This window comes from Berghia stephanieae, chromosome 2 (genome assembly GCF_034508935.2).
Source record: "Berghia stephanieae isolate SIO BIC M18660-M18661 chromosome 2, UCSD_Bste_1.3, whole genome shotgun sequence".
NCBI lineage: Eukaryota > Metazoa > Mollusca > Gastropoda > Nudibranchia > Aeolidiidae > Berghia > Berghia stephanieae.
This window is the reverse complement of record NC_088361.1, coordinates 81,695,506-81,721,219: the sequence shown is the minus strand read 5'-3', so window position 1 is coordinate 81,721,219 and position 25,714 is coordinate 81,695,506. Positions and strand designations below refer to the sequence as shown.

The 25,714-nt window shown below is 40.8% G+C and overlaps 2 protein-coding genes across 2 annotated transcripts in view; one reads left to right on the top strand and one right to left on the bottom strand.

Moving 5' to 3' along the window:
* Positions 1 to 1,316: 1,316 nt before the first annotated feature.
* The window catches only part of LOC144965647 (TM2 domain-containing protein amaretto-like), a 42,353-nt gene continuing 17,955 nt past the window's right edge, over positions 1,317 to 25,714 (bottom strand). Inside the window, exon 6 of the mRNA XM_078901206.1 lies at positions 1,317 to 2,494. Coding sequence (XP_078757332.1) covers positions 2,439 to 2,494 — 56 coding nt within the window. The 3' untranslated portion in view covers positions 1,317 to 2,438. The remainder of the gene's footprint in view (positions 2,495 to 25,714) is intronic.
* LOC144965646 (uncharacterized) lies at positions 22,002 to 24,551 on the top strand. Its single transcript, XM_078901205.1, has one exon. The coding sequence runs from the start codon at positions 22,566 to 22,568 to the stop codon at positions 24,549 to 24,551; it is 1,986 nt and encodes a 661-aa protein (XP_078757331.1). The 5' UTR covers positions 22,002 to 22,565.

The window sequence follows — 25,714 nt, the reverse complement described above, 5'->3', positions numbered from 1 at the left end:
GATAAGCACATGAAATGGTTTACAGGCAGAGATCAATTTTGTTCTACCTCAAATTTTTATTTTTTAAGTCTTTCAGAACCATTAAGCCCATGGAGCCGGTCTATAGCATGAAGCGGACAATAGCAATTGCTTGCTAGCCTTTAGATAAGATGCTAGTCTACCACAAAGTACTTTCCACCAGATCTAAACAGACCCAGGTACCCGATCACTGCTGGGTGGACAGGGGGTTCAGAAAAAAATCTGGACTGCACCCAGGATCAATCTTGGTCCCTTTGCTTGTGAAGCGAGTGCTCTACCGAGCTATTAGGACCTCCTCTACCAAATATATAATTAAGCCTGTGTTGTCTTCTTTTTTACTGTGCCATTGGTGAAAACATTGTGGGCCAGTAATATAGCCTGGGCAAAAATGGGAGAAATCATTATTTGAAAGAATTTGTGACTTGCCGTTAAAAGAACAATACAAACAGAGAAATGGTTTGAACGGGGAACATTAGATTTCATGAGCAAAGGTGTCTTGTTTGAGTTTGAGACCACCTGAAGTCCAATCCAGATACAAGCACAGGATCCCACTAGGAAGGATTTACTTAAATGCTTACAAAATAAATTAAACAACAAAAACATATTAACAACAATACATAAAACAGATGATTTACGGGGGGGGGGGGGGGGGGACCTTCCGATCCGATAGTGAATGTTATACCACAAGACCACATAGCCGCCCAAAAACCAAATAATCTCATTCCAAGCAAAGGACAGAAAGCAGTGTGAATGGATGAAACATTAATATCTTAAAGACAGATAAAAGACTCAACAAGTCAACAAGCGTGAGCTCCTCGGCTCACTATAGAGGATGAAGGGATCCCAACCCAAAATGTCAAATGAGACTAAACAGAGAGAACAAGATCTCAAAAGCAATCTATTTTTGTGATAGTCTAAGACCCATCCAGAAACAGGCACAGGATCTCTGCTAACATGACTCATACCCGCCTGATAACATAAATTATACATAATAAAAATAAAGCATTGCGTAACGGGTGACGATTAATAAGGAAAAAATATTGTCCCCCCAAAACAAAACAAACAACATAACAAAAAACATACAAAAAAAATAACAAAAACAACTAACATTAGACCATCCGCTAAAGATCTCAATACATAAGGGCTAGGGCAAAACCAAGAAATTTCATCCCATAATATCCAATGGAAAGGGAGATGGAAGTAAGGTCATCATTGGCATTAGTATGATTACGGAATAGGTAACTGTAAATGGAAAATCTTTATACAACATGAATAAATAACACAAATAAATAAGGTAATTAGATTTTATATTATTTTTATTGTAGCACCAAATGCAAATAAGATGCGATCAATGAAGATGGAATGCATTATCAAAAATAGAATACAATTTTTTTGTAGTGTTTGAAAGCTTAACACTAATGAGTCATATGAACATGAACAATTATTACCCTAAGAGAGTTTAACACAAGCTGTTAATTGGATAGTTATCGAAATCTTTACAAGTTGGATTTCACTCACTCTAATCTGACAGAATAAATTAATGTTATTTATCAGTTCAGCATTGTTATTACTGGTCTTCTACTCTCTTGATCAAAAACGGTAAGACATGATGTCAGGTTAGAATAAAATCAAACCTCAACTTTAAAGAATTAAATGGTAATGGTGAATCATGATAATGGGATGAAAGTCTTTGGATGTAATGAACTCGTAACTAGCTTGTCTGTAAAGGTATACAAAGAAAAATGACAATTCAATTCATCATAATTTAATTATAAATATAATACACATCCTTCTTTATTTTTCATTTTATAATATCTCAATTCAAATAAAATTTGATAGAAATAAAAAGAACATAAAATAGTCCCACACTGATACTGATACATGTGCTTTGTCATCCACAAAATACATACAAAGATAATAAAATACCAGATTAAAAAAAAAACAATAAAACGACAAAAACACAATATATACAATTAGCAGACTTGCCAACCAGTATGATATTCCATATTAAAAAATATGGAAATACAGTACTTAATAGATTCTAGCGAGCTATTGCGAGAAGCCAAAAAGAGTGCTAGAATCAGAGTGTGCCGAAATCTGATGCTCTTGGGAGGCAATTGTTAAAAGTATGTTATTAAAATATATACAATGTTATAACCTCAACTTTGTATTATTTGCTCCTTTGTTATTACAATATGTTCCTTGTTATTAATCACGCGAATTTGATTTCTCACGAATGTTTTGTTCCATCAATAAAACTAGGGACTTAACTCTATCCTGTCTAAACCCTTGCAGGAAAACTAAACACAGCCTTCATTTATTGTGTTTCTATATATCGTCATTCATCTAAATTAAAATCCTCCAGCCACTCAAATAACAACCAATTCTCAACAGCAATGACTTAGTTATATAGTTACAATTCAGTCACCCAGCTCTAGAGTATCGTTTTGCAGAGCATGGTAGAATCCAGCGAGTACTGTATCAGAAAAGGAGAAAAAATATGAACATTTTTTTAATGGGTGGGAAAAAATCCATAGAAACATCTGAATACGATTTTTACTACGACACAAGTTTCATTGGTCACGTTGTTCATGTGATCATGTGATGCCCCAGCAAAACACATGACCTTCAAATTTCTCTCACTCCTGAAAGCACTGCTACTGACTGTTTGTTTTTTTAAGCTTTATTCGCTGAGAACATTGTAAATAAACTAGGACAAGATATCAATGACCATGCGAAGAAAAGACATTAGCAGAATAATCCCTCAAGAGGAAGAACAGTATTTGGATCATGGTGTGATATCACACTTGCAGAAATCTACAAATACATCACTGTTTTTATCAACCTTGGCAACCAAGATCCAAAGTTCAAAATGGATGAAAAACATGAATGTGGTTTGGTCAATATCATACTATGATTCCTTCAACCGTAAAACAAAATAGTGGTGGAAGAAGATTTTTAATTGGATTTTGGAAATCACACAAGCGATTGGAGACAATCTCCTATTGATGTTATAGATGTAAAATAAAAAAACAATTTAGATGGGAATGGTTAACAGTTAAAAAGACAATCTGGGGGATTTCTTTCCAAGTTACATCAGAAAGATAGAGAAGGATGGGTTTGTATGGTGTTCAGGGCCGGATTTACCTATAAGCTATACAAGCTGTAGCTTAGGGCCCCATCTCTTGGGGGGCCCCGAAAAAGCAATACATATATGCTCTCTGTGGCAAAATAAATGGATTAAAAAGTGTTTTGGTTTGTTTTGTTTTGTTTTGTTTTTAGGTGTTTAACGGCGCTTTCGACACTATTTAGGTCATTTAAGCGCCCGTTTCTGTCTTTCATCAATCTTTTATCGGCCCCGAGGGGCCACAGCTGATCAAAACGTGTACTGTTGTAATAAAATCTTTATAAAATCATAATAGTTACATGTTTGTTAAGTAAAAATATCTATTTACAATTTCTGCAGGAGTTCACATTCCTGCAGATACTTTAAAATTGTAAGCGGATCGACCGACTGGAACAGAGACTTCAAGTCTCTGTTATCATAATGTTGTGACCTTATCTGTTCTAATTCTGTACATTCAATAAAAATGTGTTGAACTGTCAGGTCACAGTTACATGTTCTGCAGAGGGGTTTTTCATCCCTCTCCAGAAGGAAACGGTGAGTGAGGGCAGTATGTCCGATCCGGAGTCGAGTTATTTTTACCTCGTCTCTTCTTTTTAGCCCCGAGTTGGGTCTGGGGCTGAGGTCACTTTTAATTTGTTTTAATTTGTTATGTACATCTCGACTCCAGGATCGTTCCCATTCCTTTCAGACATGTTTTTTTATATTGATCTTTAAATCCGCGTGTGGGATTTTACTGCCCTCTTGTAATTCTTGGCTCACCGCCTCTTTTGCCAGTCGATCCGCTTCTTCGTTCCCCTGGATACCCACATGACTGGGTACCCAGAGAAAACAAACTTTCTTTTTCTTAATAAATAATTTATTTGCACCTTCCAAGATACTTATGAGTCTTGGATCGGTGCAATAAAAATTTGAGATCCCCTTAAGTACGGACAGCGAGTCAGACAAGATCAAGAATTTATTTTTATTCGATCTCTCAGCCAAACGGAGAGCATTTAGGATTGCTCTCGATTCCGCTGTAAAGATCGAAACATTTCTATCCAGGCGAAGTGATCCTGTGCCTTCCGATGAGTGATAGGCACATCCTACTGCATCTGCGCTCTTTGAACCATCCGTAAATATGTGAGTATGGTTTTTGTATGTTTGTAATATTGCTTTTAGTGTCTGTTTGTAAATATGTGGGTCTGTGATTTTTCCAGTTTTGTTAGGTCCAAATTTATGTTTGGTCTATGTATGGACCATGGTGGTGTCTTTGCCTGGACGTATGGATGTATCCTATCTAGACTGATGTTCATGTCTGCGATGTCTTTTTTTATTCTGCAACCTAATGGTGGTGTCATTTTTGGGTGCTTGCGAAATTTTTCTTCTAGTGTCCTATCCGTGTAGTGTACATGTTTGTGTGCTGGGTTGTCGTGCAGCGATGTGACCTTAGTAACATACTGGAGAGCCAGTTTTTTCCTCCTGAGATGGAGAGGTGGCTCATCTGCCTCAGCATAAAGGCTTGCCACTGGAGAAGTGCGGAAAGCCCCGAGTGCCAAGCGCAGTCCCTGATGATGAATTGGGTCCAGCATGCCTAAGTAGGATGGTTTTGCAGAGCCATATACAAAAGATGCGTAGTCCAGTTTTGATCGAATAAGGGTTCGGTATATCTTTAGAAGAGTGTTTGTGTCCGAACCCCATTCCATGCTCGACAGAACTCTCATTATTCTCATTGCTTTCATGCATCGCAGTCTGAGATCTTTGATATGGGCGAGGAAATTTAGTTTCCTATCAAAGATCAAACCCAGGAATCGGGCTTCGTCCTTTACCTCAATTCTGGAATTGTTGAGATAAAGGTCAGGCTGTCTAATGCAGGTGCGTTTTCGGCAGAAGTGGACAGCTACTGTTTTTGATGGGGAGAAGGAGAAACCATTGAGATTTGCCCACTCCGACAGTTTGTTTAGTTGGAGTTGTAACTGTCTCTCAATGGTGTCCATACTCGATTTACTTCGATAGCATACAAGAAAGTCATCAACATATAAGGAACAGTCAACATTCTGTCTCATTGCATTCACTATTGAGTTTATTTTAATCTCAAACAGAATGGGAGACAGAATGCTACCCTGTGGAACTCCCTCTTCCTGATCAAATGGATCAGAAAAGGTGGATCCTGCTTTGACCTGAAAGGATCTGTTGTTTAAAAATGCTCTGACAAACATTGGAAGGTTTCCTCGCAGACCAAGATTGTGCAGATCTTTGAGGATTCCGAATTTCCAAGTTGTGTCAAAGGCCTTCTCAAGGTCAAAGAAGATTGCTACCAAGTGCTCACCTTTGGCAAATGCCTCACGAATGAAGCTCTCTAGTCGAACAAGGTGATCAACAGTTGATCTGTTCTTTCGAAAGCCACATTGGAGGTCGGAGAGGGTTACTGTAGATTTGGTGTTTGACTCAAACCCTATGCACCATATCATCAGCTGCCAGTTGCCAGCCAGATGCTCGGCGCGATTGGTTGGCCTGATGTCAATATACTGTGACTAATTGGGATTTGATAGTTGTGCCGTGCCAGTATGATGTGCGGGATGCAAATGATTGTTGAAGTACACTCTCTGTGATATGAAAATAATGGCTAGGTATATGAGACGTATAGAAAAGTAGATAAACTGCAGACTCTTTTGTTTTATTGAAATTAGAAACAGTTTTTTTAAAATTTGATTTCTGCCATTATGACGAATCAATAAAAAGTCCATAGACTACCTCACAATGATGGAAAAATAAATTAACTAAACGTAAACAATAAATACATATTTCATTATTAGAGTCCAATTGTTATATAGCTAATTATTCATATTTTTTATCGTTAGTAGAATATGTTTTTCATTTGCAATAAGATTACAACGTTTGTCATTGCCACCATCAGAATTGCCTATTTTTAGACAATGGTAATGGGACAAATAACACTTCTGGTTTTTTTTAATGTGTACCCAGATATGTTTTTTTAAATTCTACCCACAGTTTGCACAATGTCTACAAGGTATAAAAGTGGGGCACAAAAGAGGAAAGATAAAGACGTTGATGAACCAACGGGTTTGAATACCACGAGTCAGTCACAGAAAATTCATTCTTTATCCGAAACAGAACCTAGTACATCTAGTTGTGTAGAAATTATATCAAATCCATCAAGTGATATAGAAAGTTCGGCAACGAGTAAAGCAACAAGTACCATTTCAAACCCAGAGAGCAGTAAAACCACAGAAGATGTTGCATTTAAAAACAGGGAGAATGATGTTGGATTGTGGGGTGATTTAAGTAAAGATGATATTTCATATTGGGTAGAAAAAGGCTCGTCAGGGTGCCAACACTCGAATGACTCATTTGAAAAATCAAAAATGCATTTTGCAAACCAAGACAGATATTGTTCAAAAGGTTTGTTCTACCCAAAACGGGCTAATGGTGAAAAATATTGCAGAGAATGGTTAGTATATTCTCCAGCAACTGGTCGCGTATACTGTTTTGTTTGTAAACTTTTTTCAACAAATACTTCTACACCATTATCATCTGTTGGAATTTGTGATTGGCGCAACACGTATTTAGTACAAAATCACGAAAACTCTGGACCCCATGGAATAGCTTCGGTAGCGTATCTTACAAGAAAACGTGGTTCAACGATTGACTGCAAGTTGGCAGAAGAGATAAATACTAAACGACAGTATTGGAAAAATGTTCTTGAGTGAGTTGTGGCAGTTATAATTACTATATCAGAACGTGGGTTACCTTTCAGGGGCGAAGAGGAAAGGTTTGGTTCTCCACACAACGGGAATTTCCTTGGATTACTCGAACTTGTGGCAAAATTTGATCCATTTCTAGCGAACCATATCAAAGAATTTGGGAATAAAGGATCGGGCGTCACTTCTTATCTATCAAAAACTACATGTGATGAATTCATTCAAATAATGGCTCACAAGGTAAGAACCTCAATTCTGGATGATTTAAGAACTGGTGGGTACTTCAGCTTATCAGTGGATTCCACTCCCGACCGATCCCATATTGACCAACTGACTGTCATTGTGAGGTATGTTTCGCCAGACGATGGATTGCCTATTGAACGTTTTCTCACTTTCTTAGAGATGGGTAGTCATACGGGAGAAAATATGGCTAAATTGGTTCTAAACTACCTTACAGACGAATGCAAAATAGACTTCACCAAATGTCGAGGCCAGTCGTACGATAATGCCGCCAACATGTCTGGCAAATACAAGGGCATGCAAGAAATTATACTGCAGACAAACAAGTATGCCATGTTTATTCCATGTGCTGGTCATTCCCTAAATCTGATTGGTAGAGCAGCTGTTGACTGCTGTTTGGATGCTGTGAATTTTTTTGGAATCATTCAAGAAATATACAACTTTTTTTCATCATCCACACATAGATGGGCCATATTATTATCCTTTTACAAAGATGGTGCAAAAGTTCCAAAATCGTTATCTCAAACTAGATGGGAAGCCCATTCAACAGCAACACAAGCAATACTTGAGAGTTATGAGATTATCTCTGCGTTGCAGCAGCTTTATACCGATACTACACAAAAGGGGGACACAAGAAATCAAGCCATGAATATTACAAATAAAATGGAAGAGTTGGAATTTATGGTAATGCTGTATCTGTGGAGTTACTTGCTAGAGGAATTTCACAAGACAAGTCAATCCCTCCAGGACCCATCAATTAGTTTAGACGTTTGTAAAATGTTATATGCTTCTCTTTCGGACTTTGTCAAAGGTTGTAGGAATATGTTCGATCATTTTGTAGAAAAAGCTAAAGAAAAATTGCCGGATGTTGACTTTAAAAATCCCAGAAATCGAAGAAAACCCAGCAATGGTGATGGTGATGCTTTAGAGAATATCGAGCCCAGAGACAGATTTAGAATCAATTCATTTATACCCGTGATTGATGCATTAGAGTCGAATCTAGCACAACGAGCCTCTGTGTATAGTGATGCTGCCAACATGTTCTCATTCTTAACGCAATTAATTGCTACAGAAGAAGAGATTCGTGTAGGGGTCAGTGCCTTATACCAAGCTTATCCTGAAGATGTTGACATGAACCTTGTGGGAGAAGTGAAGCATTTTCACCAATACATTAGACAAAGTCAGGCCTCTGGTTCGACGGAACGTTATAGTATGACGCACCAGGATTTGTACAAAATAATATTTAACGATCACGTCAAATCAGCTTTCCCTAACGTAGAGGCAATTTTGAGAATGTTTTTAAGTATGATGATTGCAAATTGCTCTGGAGAAAGATCTTTTTCACAATTAAAAAGGATTAAAAACGAATTCAGATCAACAATGGCTCAAGATAGACTATGCTCCCTCAGTCTCATGTGCATTGAAAGCGACAAACTACGCAGCCTATCATTTGATGACGTTATTAATGACTTTGCTCTGACAAAGGCAAGGAAAAAAAACATTTTAACATGCAAGTTTTTTACACTAGAATAGCTTATTTTAATAGTTACTATAATTTAATATCGTACTGTATACGCGCTTATTATTTGTATTTCATTCTATTATCAGAAATTCGTTTTTGGCACAGATACTATCCTGAGTTATAAAGGGGCCCCAAAATTTCAAATAGCTTAGGGGCCCCACTAAGTCTAAATCCGGCCCTGATGGTGTTGCCTTTGTAAATCAGAGATTAAATATAGTGGAGGTGGTGTTCGATATCTAAAAGTTCACTCTAAAAGTAAATCCCATGAGCGTAACAGAACCATAGACATTTCAACTCAAAGATGGAAAATGTTCATCTTCTAGTTTTTAACAACATTGCCTCTCCCATACGGAGCAGCTCCTAATTTAGGTAATTTAGGACATCAGGGAAGACTCCACTGTGCCTTCTGGCCCCAGGCCAATTTCACAAAAGGATAGAATTACTCACCAGGAGGCTTTACTGTGTTCTTTTATAGACCAGCATACTCTACCCCTTTCCATGGCACCTCACCTTATTCAGTTAGGGCAGAAATTAGCAAAGGACGATCAATCACTAGCTCAAATGCACATGGAAAGACAAACAGCCACTTACAAGCTCTGCTATGGCTTATCTGAACTGGAGCATGTCCGCCTGGTCAGTCTTGCATAGCCTCTTTTTCACTCAATATTGATGAATCAACTTCTAAGGGATCAAAAACCTTAATTCTTAATATTTTAGTTTGTTACTATTGTAGTCATTTAAAGAAAAGTGTTTGTGATTTATATGCTAGCATTGAAATGACAATTGTAAATGCAGAGATAGTGTTTGAGGCTGTGACTGTGAGGAAGATTTATATGCTAGCATTGAAATGACAATTGTAAATGCAGAGACAGTGTTTGAGACTGTGAGGAACCAGTTTTTAAAAGATCAGATACCTTTTTGATTTGATTTCAGCGCTTTCTGACTCAGGTGCTTATATGAGGGGATCATTAAATGGCTTTCAGGCTAGATTAAAGGAAGTTGCACCTCACATCATTGATATTGATGGAGATGTCTGTCACCATATTCACATTACTGTGAAGAAATTGTTGTTGTTTGTTTGTTTTTAGGTGTTTAACGGCGCTTTCGACACTATTTAGGTCATTTAAGCGCCCGTTTCTGTCTTTCATCAATCTTTTATCGGCCCCGAGGGGCCACAGCTGATCAAAACGTGTACTGTTGTAATAAAATCTTTATAAAATCATAATAGTTACATGTTTGTTAAGTAAAAATATCTATTTACAATTTCTGCAGGAGTTCACATTCCTGCAGATACTTTAAAATTGAAAGCGGATCGACCGACTGGAACAGAGACTTCAAGTCTCTGTTATCATAATGTTGTGACCTTATCTGTTCTAATTCTGTACATTCAATTAAAATGTGTTGAACTGTCAGGTCACAGTTACATGTTCTGCAGAGGGGTTTTTCATCCCTCTCCAGAAGGAAACGGTGAGTGAGGGCAGTATGTCCGATCCGGAGTCGAGTTATTTTTACCTCGTCTCTTCTTTTTAGCCCCGAGTTGGGTCTCAGGCCGAGGTCACTTTTAATTTGTTTTAATTTGTTATGTACATCTCGACTCCAGGATCGTTCCCATTCCTTTCGGACATGTTTTTTTATATTGATCTTTAAATCCGCGTGTGGGATTTTACTGCCCTCTTGTAATTCTTGGCTCACCGCCTCTTTTGCCAGTCGATCCGCTTCTTCGTTCCCCTGGATACCCACATGACTAGGTACCCAGAGAAAACTAACTTTCTTTTTCTTAATAAATAATTTATTTGCACCTTCCAAGATACTTATGAGTCTTGGATCGGTGCAATAAAAATTTGAGATCCCCTTAAGTACGGACAGCGAGTCAGACAAGATCAAGAATTTATTTTTATTCGATCTCTCAGCCAAACGGAGAGCATTTAGGATTGCTCTCGATTCCGCTGTAAAGATCGAAACATTTCTATCCAGGCGAAGTGATCCTGTGCCTTCCGATGAGTGATAGGCACATCCTACTGCATCTGCGCTCTTTGAACCATCCGTAAATATGTGAGTATGGTTTTTGTATGTTTGTAATATTGCTTTTAGTGTCTGTTTGTAAATATGTGGGTCTGTTTGTGATTTTTCCAGTTTTGTTAGGTCCAAATTTATGTTTGGTCTATGTATGGACCATGGTGGTGTCTTTGCCTGGACGTATGGATGTATCCTATCTAGACTGATGTTCATGTCTGCGATGTCTTTTTTTATTCTGCAACCTAATGGTGGTGTCATTTTTGGGTGCTTGCGAAATTTTTCTTCTAGTGTCCTATCCGTGTAGTGTACATGTTTGTGTGCTGGGTTGTCGTGCAGCGATGTGACCTTAGTAACATACTGGAGAGCCAGTTTTTTCCTCCTGAGATGGAGAGGTGGCTCATCTGCCTCAGCATAAAGGCTTGCCACTGGAGAAGTGCGGAAAGCCCCGAGTGCCAAGCGCAGTCCCTGATGATGAATTGGGTCCAGCATGCCTAAGTAGGATGGTTTTGCAGAGCCGTATACAAAAGATGCGTAGTCCAGTTTTGATCGAATAAGGGTTCGGTATATCTTTAGAAGAGTGTTTGTGTCCGAACCCCATTCCATGCTCGACAGAACTCTCATTATTCTCATTGCTTTCATGCATCGCAGTCTGAGATCTTTGATATGGGCGAGGAAATTTAGTTTCCTATCAAAGATCAAACCCAGGAATCGGGCTTCGTCCTTTACCTCAATTCTGGAATTGTTGAGATAAAGGTCAGGCTGTCTAATGCAGGTGCGTTTTCGGCAGAAGTGGACAGCTACTGTTTTTGATGGGGAGAAGGAGAAACCATTGAGATTTGCCCACTCCGACAGTTTGTTTAGTTGGAGTTGTAATTGTCTCTCAATGGTGTCAATACTCGATTTACTTCGATAGCATACAAGAAAGTCATCAACATATAAGGAACAGTCAACATTCTGTCTCATTGCATTCACTATTGAGTCTATTTTAATCTCAAACAGAATGGGAGACAGAATGCTACCTGTGGAACTCCCTCTTCCTGATCAAATGGATCAGAAAAGGTGGATCCTGCTTTGACCTGAAAGGATCTGTTGTTTAAAAATGCTCTGACAAACATTGGAAGGTTTCCTCGTAGACCAAGATTGTGCAGATCTTTGAGGATTCCGAATTTCCAAGTTGTGTCAAAGGCCTTCTCAAGGTCAAAGAAGATTGCTACCAAGTGCTCACCTTTGGCAAAGGCCTCACGAATGAAGCTCTCTAGTCGAACAAGGTGATCAACAGTTGATCTGTTCTTTCGAAAGCCACATTGGAGGTCGGAGAGGGAGTTGTTGTGTTCCAAGTAGAACATCAGACGCTTGTTCTCCATCAGCTTGCATAGGCAGCTGGTGAGGGAGATTGGTCGGTAGTTTGAAGCGTCCGAATGGTCTTTCCCAGGTTTTGGGATTGGAATCACGGTGGCCAGATTCCAACTAGGTGGAAAAGTCTGTGTTGTCCATATCTTGTTATAGATATTCAAAAGGACAACCAGACTATCTTGTGGAAGATGTCGGAGTATTTCATAACTGATGTTGTCAGGACCCGGTGCTGTGACATTTGTGTCACGGAGGCAGGCACCCAACTCCTCAAGTGTAAATGGTTTGTTGTAGTCTTCGGTGTTTGTAGATGTAAAGTTTATTGGTGTGTTTTCTGCATTTTGTTTATGGCGCAGAAATTGTGGTGTGTTGTGTGCAGACGAGGAGCTGTGCGCCAGCCTCTCGGCCAGAGTGTTGGCAATTTCTTGTTCTGTTTCAGCCACGGATCCATCGGGACGTGTCAAGTGATTTAGTGAATCACTATCGGATCCCTTCAGTTTCCGTAACATCTTCCACACCCTATTCAGGGGTGTCTGGCTATTTATTTTTGAGACAAAGTTTTGGAAGGATCTCCGTTTGTTTTCTCGGAAGATCTTCCTACACTTTGCTCGTAGTTTCCTAAATGTTGCGAAATTCTCAGGGATTGGGAATCTCATCGCTTTCCTGTATGCTTTTTTCTTCTCCCGTAGGGCCGCTCGACATTCCTCTGAAAACCAGGGATTGTGTTTTCTCGGTCTACCAGAGGTTGTTGGTATTGTCGAGCTGCAGATATTTGTTAAAATATTTTTGAATTTGTCATAGCTGTCCACCTCTGTCGTAAGGAGTCTGTGACACTCCTGTGAGAAAGTTTCCCAATCTGCTCGCCGTACACTCCAACGTTTGGGCTGTGGGGCCCTTGAAGTCGGGGTGATGTCGAGGCAGACTGGAAAATGGTCAGAACCGTGATCGTCATCGATCACAGTCCAGGAGAGATCTGGAGCTAATGTAGGATCACAGAAAGTGAGATCGATGGCAGACGTGGTAAGATTGTGAATATTTACCCGTGTTGCCTCGAGACCGTTTGCCAAGTATACATCCATTTTCATTATGAAAGCCTCCACTGCCTTTCCCCTCTGGTTTGTGTCTGTGTTTCCCCAGAGAGGACTGTGAGCATTGAAATCTCCCATTATCACATAGGGAGGGGGGAGTTGGTTTAGAACTCCCTCTAGCTCGGCAGACTGGAGGCGATGATCTGGTGGGATGTACACAGAGCAGATGGTGATTGGTCTGTGCAATGTCACTCTCACTGCTATTGCCTGTAGATTTGTTTTCATTGGTATCAAGCGGTGGGGGGTGCTCTTCTTCGTGAGAATCGAAACTCCCCCACACGCTATCTGGCCATCAGAGTGAATCAGATGATTGGCCGTATATCCTTTTACTGTGTAGTCGTCTGCTGGTAATTTTGTTTCCTGCAGACAGACTACATCAGGAGTCCTCTGGAGGAGGAGGTCCAATTCTGTTCTATTTGATCTGATCCCTCTGATGTTCCAGGAAATTAATCTTGTCTGACTAGGTATCCTAATTTTTTGTGGGGAGGTTAGGCAGTATGCCTGCCTTCAACCCTTTTACTTTTATTCTCCTAGGAGGAGAGACTTCCATAGGAGAAGGAGGCCCTGTGGAGGGCCTCTCGGTTTTTTTAGGGCTGAGTTGAACCCTTGGGATTTTTAGGTCCCTCTGGGTTCTTAGATTTTTTGGGGCTTTGAGGCCCCTCAGGGGGATTTGTGGATCCCCCGACTGGTGTTGGTGGCTCCATATTCTGGGAAGGGGTGGAGTTTTGTTTTTGGGGGGATAGAGAGGGCTCACGGGAATGGAGATGGGGGGTGGGTCCAACATCCACGCCCATGAGGGGGAGAATTTTTTTGTTTGGGGAAGGAGGGGGGGGTGGAGGTCGCCTTGGAGGTGGATGTGGAGGGGGCTGCAGGTTCCACATCTTGAACCTCCAATGTGTAAAAAGATTTTTTGACACATTTGCGACCTTGTTTTTAGGTCTTGATGGCTTTTTCTTTTGAGGACTGAATTTTCTAGTCTGTGCGATTTTGCCATGGCTGTTTTGGTTATTACCAGCAGCCCTGGCAACTTCTGCATAACTCTTGGCAGAAGCAGCGACCTGCCGAGGGGGGCAGATCACTGCTTTTGCCTGAGCAAACGTACCGCCGTAAGTGGCTCTGTATGTCAAGATTGCCTTTTCTTCTTGCCACTTAGGACAATCTTTCGAATGTGCTGCATGCTTGCCTTGGCAGTTCAGACAACAAGGGTCCACTTTGCAGTTTTCCTCATTGTGGTCTTCTTTGCCGCAGCGGGGGCATGTAGCTTTACGGCGGCAGTTTGTTTTCGTATGGCCGTACCGGTGGCAGTTAAAACATCTCATGGGGTTCGGGACGTAAGGCCGAACCTCCAAGTCGAGGTATTCAATTCTTATTCTCGACGGGGGTCTCGGGCTGTCAAAAGTCAGGATCCAGGTGTTGGTCTGGATTGTGCCGTCGCCGCGGCGGATGCTAACCCGCCGAGCTTCGACAACACCCTCCAGTTCCTCAACCATCTCCTGCTCCGAACAGCCTACACCTTTTGACCTATTGAGGCTCCTGTGAGCCTCAACGGTGACTGGGATGTCAGAGAATCTGGTACATTTCAAGAGGTTCTCACTCTCTTGTCGACCCTGCACTTGTATCATTAAAGTGCCAGAGTTGTTCCTGTTCACTGCCTTTGGTGTACCGGCGCCATTTGCTTTGAGTGCCTTGCTGATGGTGAAGATACTCAAAGTGTTCAGTTTGATGTTTTCCTCATTCGGTTGAATTACCAGGAACGGCGAGAATTTTGGGGTTGCCATTCCTGGTAAGTCATCAAGAGTCATCGGGGCAGTTATCTTTCTTTTTTTACCTGTCTGGGGTGGGGCTTTAAGGGGAGAGTTTTTCATATTTTTGGCCATGATATATATAAATTTTTATTCAACCCGGCTATATTGTGCCCACTAGCACGGCTCAGTCCCACACTTGGGGGGTAAGGCACTCACCGAAGCTATACTCCTCAAGTCTGGCCTCCTCTCGTCCTTCCATGGTCCTTGGGAAAAAAAAAAAAAAAAAAAAAAAAAGGACTCGAGGGGTGGAGTTGGGGACGTCCCGCCTCCAGGCCTTTCTCTCGGATTGACCCTAATCTTTGCGTTGCACAAAGACTGACTGCTGATTCAGAGATGACAAACCATGATTAAAAAGAAATTTCATGGGGACAGGAACTAGATATGGTTTTAAATCTAGTCCTTCCAATCTCTTTGCCTAAATGGAGGGGAGTGCCAAAAAATAGATTTGGCATCTCTGCGTTGGGTAGCTCGGGCCATCTACAAGGTAGGCTACCCACCCGTCTTTAGAGAAGCGTCAAGCCAAAGAGGAGTGTTGGGGTAGAAACACCTCGCAAGGTGAACCCCCCTCAGCCTCCAGGATCAATAGCTCCTCCTTATCGGGGTCCTCTCGGAACTGCGCACCCTCAGCAGAAAGGTGCCTGCTGTGCAGGATTTGGAAAGGAATATCTCCTCGTTGAACCTATTTCAACGGTACAGGGTATAGAGATACTGGGGGATAGAAGACAGTTAAGAAGGCTTGTTTTCCTCCGTTCTTTCTCTCTCTCTGTCCTGGCAACTCAATTTTGATAAGGAACGGAAATTTGGAATCATTGGGGAAATGGGGTATGGAATGGAAATCATAGCTCAAATATGGTAAAAGGGGGTGGGATTTGTGCTATGCCATCGCCTTCCCTTGCTCTCTTTAAACTGAAACCGTCATTCCTCAAAACATCTTTTATATACTACGTTCTTGGGATTTGGGGGAGAAAAAGTTTGGGGATGATTGCCAGGACAAGAAAAATAGCAAAATGGGTGAATGAAGCCATTCTCATAAAAAGGGCTGGGGTGTGGGGGTCTGTGGAGCCACTGTGTCTCTCCATTTTTCTCTCACCAGTCGGGTGGTTTTTCGTTGGTTACCACCAAACCAGAATGGCTCTTTTAGTCGCCTTCTACGACACGCATGAGCTTACGGTGGCTCAATTCTTTTCCCTCTCAGTTGAGGGACCCCGGAGACCACACGGGGTTGTGAAGAAATTCTCATCAATTCTTGAAAGTAAAGGAATGCTTATCAGATCAGGCTCTCGGATGATTTATTTAGTGACTTTGACTCAAGGATCACTCTAGATACACCCCACTGTTGCCTACTCAAGTGGTGTACTCAATGGTTTTGCCAAAAATAATCATGATTTTAAAGCAACCTCAACGCTTTGCATTATGTTGAAATATCTGCACGGGGGTCCCAGTGTTATGGTTTCTGCAACGCGTCACAAAACTGACTGCATCATAGTCATAGCAATTTTCTCTTGTAAAAGAAGTGGCTGCTCAGGTTGAAAAATGTGGCAGAATTGTTGTTGGGTCAATTCCTCAGGTATGCTCATTCGACCCTTGATGGCAAGTTACTCGGCCCCAACTCTAGATTCCGGAAATGGGTGGACATGACCCTTGGCGAAATAAAAGCCTTCCTTGGTTTGATAATTGCTATGGGACTTCTTCCGCTTGATGACCTGGATGAGACCCATGCGGTATTTAACCTTCCTCTCTTCCGGGCCATCTTGCGACGTGATCGTTTCACCATCTTGTCATTTTTCCACCTATCTAACAACAATCTTCAGCTGCCCCGAAACGATGCTAACTTTGACCCTCTGTTCAAGATACGCACGTTCATCACAACCTTGAAGGAGAATTTTCAACGTGTGTTTTCCCCTGGGAGGAATATTGCGATTGATGAGGCCATGATCGCCTGGCGCAGGGCATTATCGTTTCGCGTCTACAACCCGAACAAACCAGACAAATTTGGCATCAAGGTGTTTGAGCTGTGCGACAGTGCAACTGGATACTGCCAAAAATTGGAATTTTACACTGGAAAGAAGGAGTCTTCATCACATGGAACCACGTTCGATGTTGTGGAACGGCTGATTTCACCTTACACTGGTTGTGGCCGCACCCTATAGAAGGGACAATTATTACACCAGTCCCGACCTCTTTATGCACCTGAGGGCCACTGGGAATCTTGCTTGTGGGACCATGCGCCTTAACAGGAAGTACAGCCCCCCAAAGGACATGATCCCCAAGCTGAAGAAGACGGACAGTGCGACTCCGCATCGATAAATGGGACCCTCAAACTGCTTCGCTTTCATGATAAAGGTGAAGTTAACATCCTTACAACGGCGCATGACGACACACGGGTCGCAACGGGGAAGACCAATCGATTGACAAGACAACCAATCGTCAAGCTGAAGGCAGTACATGACTACAATAAATACATGGGTGCTGTGGACCGAAGCGACCAAATGGTCTCCTATAATGCATTCAGGAGAAGAACGCTCAAATGGTGGAAGAAGGGATTCTTCCATATGTTCATGTTGAGCGTCCTGAATGCATATATAGTGCAAAAGACCTCCTCGACCATAAAGAAGCTCACTCACCGCTTCTTCATGAGAGACCTTGTGCAATGGACCCCCATCCCAGCCAGTGTCAGCGTCAACAGGATTGACGTTGGGGACGCCTCAGCACTTCGACTGACAGCTCGCCACTACTGCGCGACAATCAAACCTAAGGAGGGACTGAAGTCCAAATTCCGTCAGCAGGACTGTGTGGTCTGTTCAGAACCTAATTAGAGGAGGCATTGTCGAACTGAATGTGCGCCGTGCAACGTCGGCCTTCACATGGAGCCCTACTTTGAGTTGTATCATGAACTCAAAGATTACAAGCGCGGGCTAAAAAGGAGGCACCCTAATGACAACCCTGCCAGCCCTTTTTAGTTTATCAGTCCTTTTCAGGACTACAAAGACAGCCCATTTAAGGGCTTTTCAGGACTACAACAGGCATTACATAAAGCTGTGAAGTAAGTGGTGTGAATGGATGGAAAGGAGTGCATTGGAAACGTCTGATTTATTGAGTTCCTGATTATATTTTGCACTCACTGCCTGACAGGCGAGACGTCTCATCCTCTTCTGTTTACTCATACTATTCTGATATTCCTACATTTTACTTAGGACAATTTGATACTGACATATTTGTGAATTTTCAGTGTTTACATGCATATGATCATTATAACATTTCAACAAAGGACATTTTAACAATTTGGAATTTTTATGATGGAAATCTTAATTATCAAAGGTATATTCTACACAGCCATTTTAAAAAAATCGTTGACATCCTACTCTAACCGCGTAAGTGCCAGTTTTGGGGAAATGGCAATTTTTAGTTCATTTCAAAGAAAATTCCATCCTCCGTCCCCTTGACACAATATCTAATATCACATCTCCCAACGAACATCAAGAAACATGTCTCGATGATAGTTCGTTTACTGATTTTGTTCCTTTCATGGAGGAGCAATATGTCAGGGACTTGAATAATGAAACGATTAGTAGCGATGTAGATATTCTTCAAAAGGGAAGTATTTTGACACACATCAACAGCATCGCCAATTGCCCTTTTAGTCAAAGTTTTGACACAGACAATCTGGACGTAGTGCATGCGGATCAGGAGAATATTTCCTCACTGGAATTAGGGATGGCAGAAGACAGCAATCCAATTATTGAAGATAGCAATAGAATCCTCGAAGAAATGGAGAACCGTGAAATGAAAACAAGACTGAAAGAAAAAGAGAGCAATGGAACCCTCAAAGAAATGGAGTGCCATGAAAACCCCAGAGATACTAACACTCTTCAAAGATTTGGAAGTAAAAAAAGAAGAGTCAATGAAAACAAGTGGCAGAAAAATGTTAATAAGATGAAGAGAGCAAAGGGCGAGTCGCATATGGGACGGAAGTATGGATGTGGATGCAAGGCTACTTGGGTGAAATGCGAGGATGTCACCAACAAGAAAAGAGAGGAGATTCACCAATATGTTTGGTCACTGTCTTGGCCTCAGAGGAAGACATTCGTAAACAACCTTGTAAACAGAGATGATGTCACCAGGCCCCGAAGTGAGCAGACAGGAACTAGTCGGAAGAATACCCTAAGGAATCACCCGAACATTGGCTCACACGTGGTCCCGGTCTGTAAAACCATGTTTCTAAACACCATGCGGCTTACACAGCATTATGTCAGGGCCCAGGTTCGTGGCGAAGGCAGCTCTGGATCAGCAAGGGAGCCCCGAGAGTCCCTAGGCAGAGTAAAGATACAGGAATTCCTGATGTCCTTAGACAACATGCCATCTCACTACTGCAGCAAAAGCTCGAATAAAAAATACTTCGTGAGATCCTTCAACAAAAAAAGCGACATGCATCAAGAATACAAGAAATGGTGCATCAAAAACAACCTCCAACCAGCTTCCCGACAACTTGTATACGACGAAATGTCTCTTGGCAATTACGACATCTTTAAGCCAAGAAAGGACCAATGCAACCTCTGTGTTGGTCACGAATAGGGAAACATCGATGACGCCACGTATGATCTCTGTGTGCTAAAAAAGGATGAAGGTTGAGCGGCAAAAGAAGCTGATAAAGTGATGGCAAAAGCCTCAAATGGAGAAATAGCCATGGTTACAATGGATCTCCAAGCTGTTCTGTTGGGCCCAGCACTCCAAGCATCAGCCTTGTATTATTGCACAAAGCTCTGCGTGCATAACTTCACTATTTATGATGAGAGGTCAAGGGATGTCAGATGTTATCTGTGGCATGAAGGGCAAGGTGGTCTGATGGCAAATGAATTTGCCTCTTGTATCACAGATCACATCAGACAACACGTGGCACCACCACGCAAGACCTTCATTATACTGTCGTGTCAGAAATTCGTGATTGCAACTTTGACGCGAATTTGAGTTTTTTGCAACCGTGGTGAACTTTGATGCTTTTTTGCAACATTGGTGCAACTTTTGTGGAAAACCCACTAATATAAAAGGCTATTTTTCTCCAAATCTCGTAAAAATATTGTGTACCGGTGCCGGTAACTTAATCTAGCTCTTCTTTGCACTGAAATCTGAATAGACTATACGATCAGAGCTAGATCTAGAGTGTGAAAGCGAGCGTTCGCCTACGGAACACAGGTCTGCTGAGGAATTTCAATTTTTGACGATAAGAGAAAGATCTTGGAGAAAGGATTTAGATCTAGAATCTAGAATATTTTACTCTAATGGATAAATTTATTATAAGAAGCTGCAGTCGTTCGCCAGCATCTAGATCTACCAAAATCACGGATCCTGCTACTGCTAGATCTAGATCTAGTGAAGGTAGGCCTACTGAGGTTGATGATGGCCCATCTGCTGCCACTAGATGAACTAGATCTACTTCTACTGTGTCATCCAACAACATTGATGTTAAATTTGTGAACGATAGAGGAGCATGCATTGAGATAGGCCTAAAGATTGAGAATAAAGACGACATCTGTCCATTCCCTCCACCAGCGTCACCTTGTGGTAGTCAAGTGTGGACGGCATCACCTCCAACAGCGAAAAGGAAGACTTACGCTAAAAGTTACGGCTACAGTGTGCATGCACGTCATTCGCAATATTCTGAAACCGCATCGAGATAAGTGGTTTTTGAAAGTGGCCTGAATGCCCTGCCGGGTTTAAAAGACATCCCCTCAGATGAGATTAAGAAATACAAAGAGGTCTTGGGACCTAAAGCAGTGAGGGTTTCAGGGTGTCTGCCTATTGATTTGACACTTTTGGAATAGCTGTGCCAGTGATGTTCCCGCATTGGCCAATTTAAATTTTATGCTTAATTCTATGTTAAGAAATAATTGATGATACATAGATTTTGTTTGGAACATTACACTGGATTTAGGCATGCAACAGTCTTAGTAATGTTCCAAACATATTTTTGAAAACAAAAAAGTCTTTATATTTTTATAGCAGTTAATTCATGTTTTAAAAAATAAATTTCATGTGGAAATAAAAAGAGCTCATTATTAATGTGTTAAAAGCTTTTAAACCATCATTTTTTCTTTAATTTTGAATTTTCAAGTTAGGAACATTACGGGGGACTTATATCTTGTGAACATCCTATGTAATGTTCCTGCATAAGGCTCCAATAACTAGAAAACAATATTGTAATTTCATTCAGTTCCATTTCTAGAAAGATTCTATCAACATGTTCTTTCAAAATAAATTCTCATTGATCTTTGTAACCCTTTAAGTTTTTCCATTTTGGCCAATTGTTAGGAACATTACGGGCATTGCACTGGGTTGTTGTTTGCGACATCCATGTAATGTTCCTGCCATGTTCTTTAAAATGTAAGGGAAATGGAGTATTATGGACGTATTATAAAATGAACTTTTCAAAATGTTTCTGTAATGAAACCATTAAAGCTGTCAAATTTAGTCGAGGAGATGTTGATACTTTGTTTAGTTTAAACAAGTTTGATATTATTGTTTGGAACATTACGTCAGACATTAAGCTTTAGGCGGGCTATGTAATCTTCCTAACATGTTCTTTCGAATCTAGGGGAAAAGAAGGCTATTGTATTATCTAAGGACTTTAAAACTATTTTCATTATGAAACCATACAAACCGCCTTTTTTAGTCGTAGAGACATTGTTCCTTATTTTATCTTAAACAAGTATGATATTTGTTGTTTGGAACATTACGTCGGACATCAGCTTTAGGCGGGTTATGTAATCTTCCTAACATGTTCTTTCAAACCTAGGGGAAAAGAAGGCTATTGTATTATCTAAGGACTTTAAAAATATTTTCATAATGAAACCATACAAACTGCCTATTTTAGTCGTTAAGACATTGTCTCTCTTCTATTTTAAACAAGTTTGATATCTGTTGTTTGGAACATTACGTCGGACATAAGCTTTAGCCGGCCTATGTAATCTTCCTAACATGTTTTTTTTTCAAACCTAGGGGAAAAGAAGGCTATTGTATTATCTAAGGACTTTAAACAATGTTTTCATAGTGAAACCATACAAACCGCCTACTTTAGTCGTAAAGACATTGTTCCCTCTTTTATTTTTAAACAAGTTTGATATTTGTTGTTTGGAACATTACACTGGACTATGTGGTGCAATTGTCCGTGTAATGATCCCATGTTTTCCTCAATTTTGTATTGTTGCTTATTGCAAGTTCTGAAAAGTGTTAATGTTAGGTAACTTCTTGTCTGTTATTTGTGTATGCATTCAAATGTTTCATTGAATCACTGAATAGTAAGAATTGCTAGCTGTTGTTTTCTTTTATTATTCATATTGTTAGTATTTCACTGCACTTCTTACATAGTTATTTTTCGCAACTTTTTATGTTTTTTAAATGTTATTTATCCATTCTTATGAATAGATCGACTGAGACAGCGCATTGTTGAAACGCCATCCCAACCCATCTTGAATGAACCAAAAATTAAGAAAACTTCGGCAGAGCGCTTCAGCACATATTATAAAAAATTGAGATTAGACGAGGCCAAATACACAGAATACCTCCAACAAAAGAGACGCGTCGAAAGAAGCGTATCAAAAAAATAAGCTAAATGATGATGAAGAGGAGAAGAAAAGGAAGAAAGAATTAAACAGACTGAGAGTACAGAGGTGTCGGCTAAAGAAGAAGGAAAATTGTGCGACTGTTATGACTCAGGATAAAAAAACAACTGCAAAACCGCTGACTCGATCAGAAAGAGAAAAGAAGGATGCAAGGAGGAAGAGGGATGCAGAAAGAAAGAGGGAGGAGAGGGCGAAGTGGTCTCGGCAAAAGAAGCTTGCTGAAGCAATGAAGGCCAGAGACAATAGGCAGAAAAAGAAAGAAATGGAGAAAGCGTCCAAAACTGTTGCGTCCGTGACCAGTGGTGAAGACAGCAGGACACCGGGTGCACGCAGAAAAGCACTTTCCCGTGCTATGGCATCTTTGCCAAAAAATTTAGCTGCTGCTGAAACCACGGTACAAGATTTGTACGATAGACTACATGGCCAAAAAAGCAATTTCAATCAATCTGTTCATCACCTGATGAAGGACAGGATCGTTGTCAGGAGGATTGTAAAACGGCTACAATTAGTCAATAAAAAACATCGAGCAGCTGCACTCAAGCATCTGCAGCTATCCCACATAAGGCTGGACAGGATGCAGAAGTCCAACAGTTTTGCTTCCTCCAACAAACTGAGGAAATCTGCAAGTGATAAGGAAACTGCGGTCAGGGCGTTTTTAGGAGCAAGGAAGGCACATGCCAGGCAAAAAGACTGTTGGGCGGCATGGACCAAAGCTTGTCTTGGAGGAGTCAATGGAGACGCTTTTCCAAAAGTTTCGTATGGAAAATCCATCCCTAAAAATCGGCCGCTCTTTTTTTATCTTAACAGGCCGCGGAATGTTGATCCAGCAAGATCTACAAAATATAATCAGTGCCTCTGCGAGCCTTGTGAGAATCTAAACTTGGAGTTGGAAGTCCTGGCCAAGATAGCTCAGATTCCAAGATCCAAGACTCAAATACTGGACTTGATTTTGTGTCAAAGGGAGGGGGAGTTCCACAAGCTGCAGTGTATCAGCCAGTTGTGCAAGGTGTGTGGGCCAAAGAGATTGAGAGAAATGGTGGATGACCAAGTGATGGACCAAACAGTCAAGGTGAAGGAGTGGAAGCTAAAGAAAGTCAAGTTAGGAGAAGCGCATGTTTCCAAAAAGGTTTTAGAGGAGGAGGAGATTCGGGTGAGAGAATTGGTGGAGCGGGTGGAGAAGGATCTGGCATCATATCCAATGCACTATTTCAATGCAAAGTGGCAAGGGGGTCAGTTCAGACAGATGAAAAACGGAGTGACGAAAGGCAGTGTTGTAATGGTGTTGGATTTCACCGAGAATTATAGATGCGAGATGCAAGATGAGGTGCAGTCGGCTCATTGGAGCTACACGCAGTGCACAGTTCACCCAACAGTGTGCTACTACATCTGCAATACATGTGAGCAGGAACATCCAATCACTCACTCAGTGGTTGCCATCTCAGACGACCTTAAGCACGACTGTTTTGCTGTAGAATCTTTTCTGGACAGAACATACAAACTGCTTTCTGATAATGGAGTTGAAATGAAACGCTGCGTTCAATGGACAGACGGATGTGGCTCCCAATACAAGAGCAAGAATCCGTTTTACCTTCTACAGGAAAGTGGACACAAGGAAAAATTCGAAATCCAGAGACATTTCTTTGGCTCTCACCACGGAAAGGGACTGGCAGATGGTGAGTCAGCAGTGCTGAAGTCTGCAGCATCAAGATCAGTGAAGGTCAGGAGAGTTGTAATTCAGAATGCTCAGCAGATGTTTGAATATGCTGAACAAAACTTGACGATGGGGAATCGACTGGCAGATGGAAGTTGCAGCTCTTTTAGGCGATCCTTCTTGCTTGTCAAAAGCTCTGACATCAATAGAAGAAGTTTGCCTGTCAAGACTGCTTTGAAAGGAACAATGAGAATCCACAGCATCGTCAGCAAAGATGGGACTGGGTTGGCTTACAGGAGTCTATCCTGTAGCTGTGAGCATTGCCATGAAGCAAACACTGATGTCAGATGTACCAATGAGGCTTATGTGACGGCTTGGCAATACCACAGCTTTCCTGCACCACTAGAGGTGAGTTATTAGTTGCACCGATCTCTTTGAGTGCATTATATAAAATAAATGCAAAATGTATTACATTTCAGTTCCTTGAAATGAATACATGATATCAGTTGTGTTATTCACTAACCAAGGTATTAATAATGTAGATAGCTAGTTTATAATGACTGATAATTACTTAATGACATTATATAGTTCATAAAGATGTTATGTTTGAGTAAAAAAGTTGGAAAAGAGAACATCTATTGAAAAGAGTTTCCAAGGTTTAATCTGTATTACATTTAATTGAATTTTGTATCCATAATGGTAGTATCGAATACTCCTATGCTGCTTAAGTTCTTTACAATTTATAATTGTGTGCTGAAAGAAAATCCATGCATACCTTAAGCCATGTGTTATAATAAAATCTTGTTTTTTTCAGACTGCTTCAGAGGATGAGGATGTGATAATGGAACATGATGATGTGAGTGTGAATCCTACTCCTGATCATGTCCCCCAGCCCAAACAGCAAGCAGTGCCACCCGCCCAGACCAACAGATGAACAACAGGACAATACGACCAGTCATGAGGTATGTGCTTTTCCAACTCTAGCCTCTCATTCAGCAGTATGCTTGTAAGCTTCATTTTGGTTCAGTAGAATTAACTTGCTGCATTTTTGTTTTAATTATAGCAAGAATACAATGAAAATACTACTTTATTTATATCTTAGTTGTTTTATTACTTTTGGAGGAGGGGTAATGCTAGTACTAAACGTGTCTGTGGTAAACTTAAAGTAGTAAGGGGGAGTGCTTATAATAAAATCATGTGCTATTCCTACTCTAGCCTCTCATTCTCGTAATTGTAATCTGAAGGGGTATAAGTGACATTATACAGGGTTCACACTTCGCATTGAGTCATGTTTACTAGATTTCAGGAATTTGGTTTTCTCCCTCCCACGTAAGCAATTAGTGATTCACCCCTATTCTCACTCATGCGATTGGCTGATAAAAACAAAATTCAATTATAAAAGACTGTTGCTCCAAACAGCTAAACAAATGGACAGCACACACACTGATCATAACTAATACTTCGTAAACTAAGGAAGCCCAAAAAAGGCAAATTTTGAATGCATGTCAATATTTTTATTTCAGACAACTATAGATGAGAACAATTCCCTATTGCTTCTGTCAGATTCCATGATGGAAGAACTT

Coding starts and splice junctions, on each gene's coding strand:
- LOC144965646 (XM_078901205.1), top strand. CDS start 22,566: ATGACTCAGGATAAAAAAACAACTGCAAAACCGCTGACTCGATCAGAA.